At 44.7% G+C, this 12219-nt stretch overlaps 1 protein-coding gene across 21 annotated transcripts in view; it reads left to right on the top strand.

Annotated features, from left to right (window-relative positions):
- Window positions 1-11482, top strand: part of FBRSL1 (fibrosin like 1) — a 501797-nt gene extending 490315 nt beyond the window's left edge. For 18 of the 21 annotated variants that reach the window (XM_039724311.1, XM_039724307.1, XM_039724313.1 and 15 more), the window contains 5 exons: window positions 377-509; window positions 3627-3704; window positions 5123-5206; window positions 6215-6449; window positions 8460-11482. In XM_039724311.1, coding sequence (XP_039580245.1) covers window positions 377-509; window positions 3627-3704; window positions 5123-5206; window positions 6215-6449; window positions 8460-9693 — 1764 coding nt within the window. In that variant the 3' untranslated portion in view covers window positions 9694-11482. The remainder of the gene's footprint in view (window positions 1-376; window positions 510-3626; window positions 3705-5122; window positions 5207-6214; window positions 6450-8459) is intronic. The other 3 variants (XM_039724314.1, XM_039724315.1, XM_039724325.1) reach the window with 3 other exon arrangements.
- Window positions 11483-12219: the final 737 nt, after the last annotated feature.

Below are 12219 nucleotides of genomic sequence, written 5' to 3'. Positions count from 1 at the left end.
CAGAGGAGCTCATCACCCAGCTCTCGAGGCTCCTGCTGGCAGCTTTGTCCCTGCAGAGTATTTTTGTCAGGCTGAGAGCACCGGCTGCTCCCGGGGTGCCGGGCACTCGGTGTGTCCTGTTCCTGCTGCAGCCTGTGCTGCAGGGCCTGAGTGCTCCCTGCAGAGCTCAGCCTGGCATGGGGCAGGCAGCTGAGGGGCTGCAAGGTGGGGTGGCCCTGCAGAGCCTGGCAGGGCACGGCCACGTGAGTGGGGACGCTGCTGTCGCTCTGGCTAACGCTCCCTGCCAGGGCTAAGGGGGAATGAGCCTTAACTCCCTCTCTTGTTTTCCCATTAAAAAGGAAGTGTGTAATGAGATTGGTTTTATATCTTTTGACAGCAAATGCAGCTGGATCCGCACAAGCTAGAGATAGGTGGTAAACTTGACCTGTTCAGCAGACCTCCCGCCCCTGGAGTGTTTCCAGGCTTCCATTATCCACAAGATCTTGCCAGGCCTCTGTTTTCTACCACAGGTAAGGGAAGATCATTCCTTGTTGATTAAAAACAAAACAAAACAAACAAAAAGTCAGTGTATGTCATGCATGACTTTACAGCTACATGTGCCTCAAAAATAGAAGCAAGGTTGGTTCAAGGGGTGCAGAGACTCTACTGTGACCAGGGCTCTGCCACCACCTCCAGTGCAGGATCCTCTGCACATCACTGAGCTGCAGCAGTTGGCCCACAGTCCTGTGTGTGCAGCTGGTTCTTATGTGCCTGATTAGTAGGCTATAGAGTGATTTTTTTAAACCAATTTGGGCAAAACACTTGAAAGTGTTTCCATTGCACAGGATTGGAAGTGGCCCCGGTCTCTTTCTTGCTTTTATGTTTGCCATGTTATTCTTCTCAGCTCCTCCACTCACCAAGTTTCTGTTTGTTTTCTGAAAACAAGGGGTTTTTTTGAAAGGAAAACTTCAATAACAGCATTCAAAATATCACAGAAGGTGTATTTGTCAAGTGTTTGTTTTTTTAAATAGAAAATTCCTCTATGTGTTACAAAGTTAAGCAAAGTCCAGGGCTCAAAATGATATATTGAATTTACAAAGAGCTCCAAAGAATTAAATACAGTTTACACTGATCGATTGTTTTCCAATCTGTTGGAGAAGTAATTACAATTACACAATTACCAAAGGACAGTAACCTTCACTGTGTTGTTCTGGATGGCTCTGACCATGGGAGACTGCAGCTCTCCCATTCTGGTCTAGGATGCCAGTGTGGATTCATGTGGACATCTGTCTACCAAATGCTAAATGTTGTTTTTATTCTCAAACTTAACTTCTTCTCAACTTCTTCAAATTTTCTGTGTTTGAGATGCCAAAGTCTGCATTCTGAATGAGCTGCATCAATTGACGAGATGTAACCTAGCTCTTTATATATGTAATTAATTGGAAAATAATGCCATTTTCTTCCCTAATGTTAGTCTGGTTTTATGATGCAATATTGCACAATCACTTTAACTCAGTGCAGACATGGTCATATTCAGCCTTGGTTCAACCCTGTGGAAATTAATGACTTTAGGTTTGAACTCAGTCCCAAATATGACAGAAAAGCAACAGATGACAATGAGCTGAAATTTCTGTGAGAATTGAATTTCAAATGCAGATGATAAATAGCCTTCAGGAACTCCACCAGTGCTTCAGTTTGTCTTTCTGCTGTGTCTGTGGATGGAAATTCTTAAACATCAAAAGCACACTTCTCCCACATGTCACTTCTCCCAGTCAGTGCTGGCACCAGCTCTACACTGTAGGGTGCTACCCTGAATTTGGTCTCTATAAAGGTGTTTTGACAGTACAAGGTCAAGATACTCATTGCATCTACCTGGATGCATAAGCACTGCTTATTTACAAACCCCTGGCTGTTTTCCTGTGGCAGATGTTTCCTTATCACTGTCCTGTGTTGTCATTACAAGAATCTTGTTTCATATCTGGTTTTGCTACTGTAGGCTGTTCCAGACAGAATTACCCTAACAGACAGAAAAGCACCAGTCCAGTTGATATCTGGAGTTTTTTTCCCTTAAAAGATGCAAGCATGGCTTGCTTTTCATTCGTAAAAGCAAGAGGGAAAATAGTATGGAATAGAAACATTAAAAAAGGCAAACTAATAAAAAACTTTCAGTAGAGAGAAACAACAACTTGTCTGTGAGTATATTAATCACAAGAGCCATCACACAGTAAATCCAGGTAAAGAGTGCTGTCAGTGTGAGCAAACACTGCAGCTGGAATACGTGGAGGAATAAAGCTTTTACTCTGGAATATCTGAGGCATTCTTTTCACCTTACTGAGCACGTGTGCAGTTGGTGTGAATCATTGGTTCTGCTGCATTGCCTGGTTACTGGGGGAGACATAAGTTATCTTAGGGCCACCTGTCTCCAGGAGGGATGCTGGCTGCCTGGCAGACGGTCTATTTAATAACTGCCTGACAGCCTGCAATGCTGCTCCTGGCTTTCTCCAGAGGATTTTTTATTATCAGCCCATGTAGTGGAGTTTGTAAGCCGTCTCCTTTGAAGAAATCTCCCATCCATTATACACCTTCTGAAATCTTAAAGGATTAGAAAGATGACAGTCTCCATCCGTCTTGAAGCACTGGAGCAGTCAGAATGTTTATAGAGAGGTGCTAGATGGGCCTCCTTCCTGTGGTCTCTCTTAAGTTTCTTCAGCTCATTTTCTGGCTGCTTAGGTTTGAGGTGCCCAAGCTGGTGAGGGAAACAGAGCTCTGTCTCCCTCTCAGGTTTCACAGTTTGCTCATGTTCTGGACACATGAGTGTGTTTCACAGCAGCCATCAGGGGTTGGGCTCTGTCTCCAAGGAAGGCCAGGTCAGGGGCTGATCAAGTACCCCTCTGACAGGTGACACCAGTGCTTTTCACACTGAGGTTGTGAGCCTGTTCAGATTCACATATGCCTGCCTGCAAAGGAAGAAAATCTCTCCTTTTCTGCTCTGAAAGCAGAGCAGAGTTTTCTGCATGAGCCTCGTCTACCTTGAAATACAGGGCAGACTTGCTTGTTTCACCCCTTCCTTCCCATCTCCTCAGCCTCATGTAATCCAGCATGCTCAGCAGTGGTGTTCTTTCCCACAAGAAGTGTGGCACCATGGCAATGAGCAGTGTCTAGGAAAGGGAAAAAATATCAGGGGGGAGCCTGTGGATGCAGAGACAGATGTGAAAGCGTAGCTGGAGCTCTCATGGGAGAAGCATGATGGATGTTCCCTGTGTGCCTGTCATTAACTGGTGTTTCATATAGACTAATCAGTCACTTCTGAGCACCTTCTGGCTGGGCCCATAACCTGGGCTGACCCTTTTTCATGTAAACATGGAGTAATGACTGAAACTGTCAGACAAAGAGCTTGGCTTCCCTGTTACTCCAGGTGAGCAGCAGCTCTGTGCAAGGTCTCCTCCTGCCTCCAGTGCCCTGTTAGACTCCTTGGTAGGGCTCTCAGGGAGATCCATGTTGCTCACTCAACCAAGCTTTGGGGTCTTCTCCTGCCTTTGTTGTTTAAATGTGGCCTTTGCATCCAGCTCTTGAATGTGGTGGCCAGGAGCTCTGTGTATACAAGGAGTCACTTGGCCCTGAACTAAAAAGGGACCTTGTTCTCACAGGTGCGACGCATCCAGCCACCACCCCTTTTGGTCCCTCCCCTCACCACAGCAGTTTCCTGCCTACAAACCACTTGGCAGGTAAGTGTAAGTAGCCCTGCCTTCACCTCTGTACCTCTGCCCCTTCCTGGCTCTCAGTGTGGTCCTGCACTGTGGCACTAGGGGAGGGAAAGGCTTAAACTGCCTGAGGATCCCAAAGCTGGCCAGCTTCTCATCCCTGCCAGCTCCTAGCACATACCCTCACTGTCCCCCAAAGGAGGGGACAGTGCAGAGCTGTCACATCTGTCACTGCTGGGACACTGCACCGGAGCCAAAATGTGATCTGTAGAGTGCTGTGCTCCTGAATGTGCCTGAAGAAATGGGGGAAATTTATGCAAAGATACCTGACAAGCTTCAGCTTAAAATGGGCTCCTCCTGTACCATTTTCCACCTATGAAAGGTCTTGACTAGGTTCTTTAAAAGAGTTCAGGGAACAGTTCCTGGCAAGTAGATGTTCTGCACATTTTGCCAGACTTTCAGTTTCCTAATTGGCAGTAAGTAGAGCCTGATTTTGTCAAATTTCCTCATTTTAGAAGCTCACAAGCAGCTCATTGCCAATTAAAGTTCAAGCTCTGTTGATTAATGTTTTAGTAACATTCATCCAATCAGTAAATGTGGCATGCCACATGACCTAGTAGACTTTTTTCTCTCGCAAATACCCAGATTTACATCAATTCCTGAACATTCTGTCAAAATTAACTATCTCTACCGAGTCACTCAGCCACAAGATCAAAGAGGAAGGGCAAGAACTGTTTTAAATAAGTAAATAAGCAAATAGCTGTTTGCTTTAAAATACAAGCTGTTTGTGCCATTTGCCTTGATATTTTAAATATCTGTGAGGAAGTGGAGAGCAGCATTACCTCCTGTAACATGGCAAGTTAAGGGCTTGAAGGGGACAGTCAAAAAGCCACTGGGCAGGAGGAGTTGTTTAGAGATGACCAGTAGGAAAGAAAACAGGTACACTGGTAGGATTTAATCCATAGCTGTCTCTGAGACAGGCTGTGTGCTCTCAGAGAGGAACCTCTTCTGGTGGTGGGTGCCTTTACTGGGAAAAAAGTGCAGAAACAAGACAGTCATCTCCTCAATGCTGGCCTAGGGGCCTGCTGAGATTCTTCTTTCAAGGCAATTGCAATGTTTCTACTATTAATACTGATAAGGAAAGAGAGTTATAGCTCAGCAGCCTCCCTAATTTCAGCTATTAGACCTTAATTTCTAACTCACTTCTGACGCACATACAAAAGTTTATTACAGCACCTGTTTGCAGAGTGAGCACTGAATGAATCCCTTCTCCATTTTAACATGATGGGAATTTTCTGTGCAAAGAACCTTGCAATGAGAAGGATCAGCTTAAAGTCTGGCCTAATCCTACTTGGATTCAAACCGTTAAGAAGGGGAGGGGTGCGTTTCATTCTCCAACATTCTTGGCTAAATGCCTGCTAAATCCCTGTTTGCCTTTCCAGATCCATTTAGCAGGTCAAGCACCTTCAGCGGCCTTGGGAACTTAGGCAGCAATGCCTTTGGAGGATTAGGCAGTCATGCTCTGAGTAAGTACTGGCTGGGTTACTGCAGACAAACATCCCTTCCAGAAAAGCCACATGCTAATATTTACAGCAGCTGGTGGTAGTTTTTAAAGAAGTTTAATTCCTAACCTCCATTCTCCTATCTGAAAACACTGCACCTAAGATTTCCAGGTCTCTGCGGTGGGAGCTTTTCTGCATGTCACAGAGATCAGTAGCTGTGCTCTGTGCCTCCTCACTGCTGAGGGTTGGTACCTTATGTGCTCAGAGAGGCACTGGAGCTGCAAATCCCCACTGAGCTCTGGGACCCTGTGGGCACCTAAAGTAACATCCTTCACCAGCGAAGATGCACAGTGGAGCAGCTATTGATACTTCTTCTAATTCGTGTAGACATCCTCTGTAACCGTTGGCTGAAGTTTAAATTACCTGTATAAAATAATTCTACCTCAAAAACATGTTACCTGTAGGCAAAACATGCTTGAGAGCCACACATAAGAGAGCATGCTTGTGCATCTCATGGTGCAACAGGAATCAGCTGAAGATGGATGGAGGAAAATCGAGTGACTGTTCTGAAAAGCCTACAGCCAAGCTCTGTGTTTATACACACACATACATGCCACCAAATAGTCTGGGTTCTTCAACAAAAAAACATCCCTGAAGCCTCAGCTGCAGGCAGCTGATTGCTTGTAACTACCCACAAATTAAAGTTTCTTCCAGAGAGAGGAGCTGAGGAAAAATACTGCTTTTGTGCTGGAGCCCTTGCCTGGGGTGGGGGGAGAAGAGAAGCTGGGCATTTTCAGTAGTCTCTGAGTTACTGAAATGTATAAAGCTTCCTCCAACAACAGCCTTTAAAGAGCTGGTGGATCTTACACCCAGTGTTGGAATTATCTGTCTCCACTCTAACTAGTAGCTCCTCCTCACCATTAAAAAGCCTTAAAAGGACAGTTCTGGTTGTGACAGATATTGTGAAAAATGTCTGTATAACGATTGGCTTTGAATTATTTCTAACTCTTCCTCCCCCTGCCATTATTCTAGCTCACAACAACATTTTTACTCACAAAGATGGCCCAAACCTGCAGAATTTCAATAACCCCCACGAGCCATGGAACAGACTGCACCGGACCCCGCCGTCCTTCCCAACCCCTCCCCAGTGGCCCAAGCCCTCGGATTCAGAGCGGAGCTCCTCGGTGACAAACCACGACAGGGACAGAGAGCGGGAGCCCGAGAAGAGGGATCTTTCTCTGAGCAAGGACGACAGAGACAAAGAGAGGTGAGCACTGTGGGCTTCTGGGCTCTCCCTCCCAGGGCTGCTTTTCCTCTGTATTTTTTGTGTTTTCCCTAAAATGTTGCTGATCCTTAAAGTAGCTGATAGGCATTTTGCTCAGATAAGCACAAGTACCAGCGACACCAAAAGCATTCCTCTTTGCCTTTTGGGATTTGTCTTCTGTGGAAATACAGTAAGCCAGTCCCTACTAGTCAATTAACAAAATCACACCAGGCTGAGGAATTGAATGTGTTGCTGTGTTTTCAGTGTACTGAAAACTCGGTTGTTTTCAGTGCAGCTGCTTTAGGATTGCTGTGTGTTCTGAAATTGTGGTGGGTCCTTTGGAGACAGTCATAGTTCTCATTAAGGTACAGATATGCTGATGAGTTCAAATGTTAGCTGGACATTAATGAGATAACAATGCAAATGGCTGTATCTGGAGCAGTGTGCATGAATCCATTAGCAAAACTGATTTTAAAAAATTGCATTGTGGGCAAATCCTTATTAAGGATGACAGGCCTGTATCACCTGGGCTATAGTTACTTCATTAGCTTCCAGTTATATGATTTTGAAGATGTGAAGCCCTTTATATTTCAGAGCCCAGTTGTCTCCAACAGGCTACTTCTTTGTAGGCAATAACAGCCTGCAAGTCTTAGATGTGCATGCTTGACTAGTGATAGGGGTTCATAGTTTGCTGGAGTGCTTTTAATGAGATCTTCAAGCAGTACCTGTGAACAAGATTACGTGGAAGCAATAGGCTGAAAATCTTCTTGCTTTACATGTTAAATTGTCTAAAATCCTTGCACAGATTTCATTCAGGTAGGAACGGTATCCCTTCTTGGCTCTAATGGAATTCATTTGCAGACCAAGGTTACTTTACTCTCAGGAGTGTTCACACAGGGGTTAACAGCTCTATTACACTTCTATTAATTTAGCTTAAGCTGTCCCCAGCATCCCTGTTTGGCCATGTTTTTAATAAACCACATCCTTGACCAGCAATCAGGAATACCACAGAGGAAGAAAGCTGGGTTAGCAAATGTAATCATAAGGGACAAATACTTACACAGCTCCCCAAAACATCTCCAGCTTTCATCACTCAGGTCTTACAGCTCTCAAAAACAAATACAACATAAAACTTAGGCAAAGTGAGCCTCTCAGCTGCATAATGCTGTTCTCTCAATCACACGATCATATTTTGCATTTAAAGTGTCTCTCATTCAGAGCAAAGTGCTTTTAGAAGGTGAGCATTATTTATTCCCCTGTTAAAAAGGTGGGATTAACTGTGACTAATTGGCTTGCTCAGAGGCAGAGGTGCAATTGGAAATGTAAACCTTTGTGCCTTTCTTTCTAAACCATGGATGTTGTCATCAGACCCCTTGTTTATCACAGCAGGTCCTCTTGAAACACAGCTCAGTTACTCAGTTTTGTGGCTGATTCAAGGATGTTTCTCCTGAAGCATCTGGCTTACCTGCAAGAACTGCCAACAACAAAAGTCTTGCAGTTCCATAGGAAAATCAGCTTCGCCCTATGGTTGCTTCCAGTCAATGAGGCTGACTTTGGAAGGACCTGCATACATTTCTGTAGTTTTCTGTTTTGTGTGTCTGGATCCATGTTTTAGGAAAGGAACCCAAGTTTTACAGCTAAGAATGTTGTCTGGCAGCAAGATGTACACATGAACATGAATAAGCTTTTTTTAAAGAAAAATAAGCTGTCTAGAATTCTTTTTTCCCTGTATTTCTCAGTGAAATGGTCTTAGGGTGAATATTACCAGCCACATCCCCAGTTTAGTCTTACACTTGTGAACGTTTAACTTTTTTTGGTCTTTAAAGCATGTAAAGGCAGATTGTGCATATCACTTACAATAGCATTGCAGCTGTAGCTGATGCTTGTAGAACTTTCCAAATCCTTTCCTGAGCAATTTCAAAGTGTACAACTGGGCACAGCACCGTGCATGCCCAGCATCAGGGGTGTGTTTGTTCACACATAACCAAGGATGTACCTTCTGTCTTTTTACAGAGACCTGATGGATAAAAACAGACATTCGAACAGATCCTCGCCGGCATCCGCCCCCGTGACGCACCAGATAAGCAATCTCATCCGCAGCAACAGCCAGAGCTCCAGCGAGCCCATCAGGCAGGTCAGCCTCGGGGACAGGGAGAGGTCCAAGGAGCCCGAGCGAGAGCACCCTGACCGGCTGAGAGAGCCGCCCATAGCTGAACACAAGATCAAAGAGAGCCGTTCCCCAGTGAAGGAAACTCCAAGCCATGATAAGAGACCCTCTGAGGACAACACAAAGCCAGTAATCCAGTCTGTATCCCCATACAGCAAACCTGCACTAAGTGAGAGCCTGAAGCTTACCAATCTAATGAGCAAGGACATGGAGAGAAAGACAGAGCTTCCCAGCGACCTCCAGAAGATTAAGAATGACATCAAAGTCAAGGAGGAGAGGAAGGAAGACAGCGATGTGCTAGTGGTTGGGTCTGAGCCTTCCCAGCACTCCCGGTCAGTGGAGCATCCCCCACCGCCCACTCTCCATGGATTATCATTGCCTCACTCGATGGCTGCCTCCATGCCCATCTCCATGGGCAGCGTGCACCAGATGAACAACATGAATGTCCTGGACCGCAGCAGGATGATGACCCCGCTCATAGGCATGAACCCTTTGTCAGGAAGAGAGAGGCTGCCGCATCCCGGATTTTCCTGGGACCCGATGAGGGACCCCTTGCGAGATGCCTACCGGAGCTTAGACCTGCACCGTCGAATGGACTTCCAGCTCCGGACAGATCCTATCCATAGGTTTCCTACCACCTCTGGCTTTTATGACCATGAGCGTTCCTACAGAGACAGGGAACCACACGACTACAACCACGAGAACCTTCTGGAAGCCCGCCGAGAGCAGGAGCGGTTGCGGCAAGTGGAGGAGCGTGAGCGCTTGCACTTACGGGAAGAACTTGAGCGTGCCAGAATGCACCACTTGCACTCGTCCCCCATCGAAAGCCACCTGGCACACGTGCCATCCTTCATGCCTCATTTGAGCGGGATGCATTACCCCAGACTGAGTCCATCCACTGCCATGCACAACGGGATTTTGAACAGGAACCCGCCGACCGCAGCGCTGAGCGCGCCGCCGCCTCTCGTACCAGCCAGCAGCACCAGACCTGCCTCCCCTCGCAGGACTACTCCACTCACAAACTCAGAGTCCAGGGACTATTCCCCCTCTAGGAACCCCAAAGAAGTAGAGGCACGATAGTCCCCAACATTGAATTTTAAACTCACCTGTACATAAAACAAGCAAGCAAACAAACAAGCAAACAACGAAAAGAAAAAAAAAACCACAAGCAGGAAAAAAAAAACAACAAAAAAAAGAAAACAACAAATCTTTTACAAAATGCACTGCTGTAAACTTTTTTTTTTAATGTAAAATTTGTAGAAGTTAAGCACATTTCCATAAATAACGGGGTTGGGGACTTTCCAACAAGAAGGTTGCTGAGAATGGGAATTTAATATATAGGTATTGATTTTTGGTTTTGTTTTTTGTTTCTGTGCTAAAAAAAAAATGAGTTAAGAATATCAAGTTTGTACATTTTTTCCCAAATGTGAGAAACATTTTTAATGGATTTGTATTTTTTTTAATTTTGTGCTCTTTATTCACTTAAAAAAAGAAGAAATTTTGCTTTTGTTTTTAGTTAAATTTGCATTTTAAAGGCCTCAGATCCTTAAGAAAAAAATACCCAGGGTTTCTTAAAAGTATTATTTATGGAAATACTGTAGTTTTACAGTCCACTGTGAGGTTCCCTTCTGAGGCCAATTGATCACTTACCTTGGTACTTTGGAACCGAAGTTACAGATATATATTAAAATATTAATAATAATAATAATGTACAAAACTGTTTGTTTTTTGCCTTATTATATTATGCAGAAATTTAAGAGGAATTTTTTTTGACTTCTTGTTTTAAACAAAAAAAAAAAGAAAACAAACTGTAAATATTCTGTTAATATAAATGTACACCAATATTAAATTCTTAACATAGGTAGACTTTATAAAAATGGTTTCTAGAACCACTCTGGTTATTTGTTAACATGGTTACAACTCATACTCTTGTCACAGTCAGAAATTCACACTCAGAAAGCTCAGTACGGCATATATACTTCAACTATGCAAGAACTCGGAGGCAGGTCTTAGTGGATGTTGGGGGGAGGAAGGTTTTAAAAAAAAAAATTTTAAAAAAAAAACAACCCAAAAACAACCAACTCGCAACTCTGGAGACAGAATGGCAATGGCATGTGAACAGGAAGAAGGATGCTTGTGTTTAACAAAAAAAAAAAAAAGAGAGACTGAATTTTTTTGTACAAACACAAGGGACAGTTCGTCAAGGAAAGAGAAAGACACACGCTCCTGGAAGGGAATTTTGGTTTCCTACTTTTCAAGCTGGCAAAAGCAGATGGAACTGGCACAGTACCATGCGGCAGACCCTTTCCTTATTTTTTTTTCCTTTTTTTTTCTCTTTTTTTGTGTTGTGGGCAGGATCGCTGGCAAGCAAGGACAATTTTCCGTGGACCCCTTGTGCTAATTGTGCAGTGTTCTTATTGGAATCTGTATACAAGACAAAGTAGAATTTTAGGAGTGCAAAAAAAAAAGTCTAATGGTTGATTAAAAAAAAAAGAAATTCTGATATATTATCTATAGTACATGAAGACCATAAGCAAATGTTTGTTTCAGTGTGGTTCTGCCTTGAACTGCTTTTTGGCATGATTTATTTTTTATTTCCAATTTTACTTTTCATCCATATGTAAATTTTGCCATGTTTTACTTGCTGTACCATCCCCCCTTCCCTTATTTTATTTTTCAGTGTCCATGTTTTATATATCCTGGGCTTTTTCTCTCTAGTTAATTCAGCCATCCGCTACTATTTTCTTGGCTCTGTAACTCTTGTTTCCCCCCCCTCCCCGTCCTCCCCCCTGCACCCCCTGTAATTTTAAACATTCAGTTTCCTTGTAGATCAATGAAGATAAATACAACATTGATTTTGGATGAAAAAGGCAGTTGAGTGTTTGTGTGTCGTAGCCAGCGCTGTTGACTCGAGGCTAATGGTTTATTGACGGCTGGGAGGAGGCAGCTGGCAGAAGGGGCTGGTGCTGGGACAGGCATTTGCTTCTGCCTGTGAATCCTTCCCAGCAGAAGGAACGCGCTTTGGAGGTCGGGATTTGGGGGTTTGGGGAGGAGAGCAGAGCAGTGCCCCCAGCCCTGCAGCATCTCCACCCCACAGCCCAGGGCTCTGCACCCCTGGGGCTGACCCAGCATCTCCTGCCAGGGCAAAGAAGGACAGCAAAGGAAGCACGGCCTGTGTGCAGCAGCTCCTGTGGAGGGACCCTGCTGCCAGCACCACCACGGGAAGGTTATCACCTCCAGCACTGCTCTGCACCTCCCGTTTGCTTCCCCAGGCTCTCCCTGGGCTGAGCAGTCTGCAGGGGGATGGAGCCGTGCCCCGAGCCCCTCGCGGCCGACGGAGCGCGCAGTGACGGGGCTTCAGCAGCATGGTACAGCTTCTGGGTTTAAGTCTGCGTGTGACTAAATTACTGAGCATGAAAAAATGAAATGAAATAAAATAGCAGGGTCCTTAATCTGATGAAAGGAGGCTTAAAACAAAATAGGCATTAAAAATCAGCACCTGCTCTCCCAGCTGAAGTTGGAGGAACACAGAACACATGGTGGATGTGAAAAGTGTGTTGGACTCAGCATAAAGATTCATAATGCTGGCTCAGGGGGGTTGTAATT

The sequence above is a fragment of the Passer montanus genome, unplaced genomic scaffold, assembly GCF_014805655.1.
Source record: "Passer montanus isolate IOZ18808 unplaced genomic scaffold, ASM1480565v1 scaffold53, whole genome shotgun sequence".
Lineage (NCBI taxonomy): Eukaryota > Metazoa > Chordata > Aves > Passeriformes > Passeridae > Passer > Passer montanus.
Note: the sequence above shows the minus strand (reverse complement) of the source record. Positions and strands in the feature narration are given on the sequence as shown.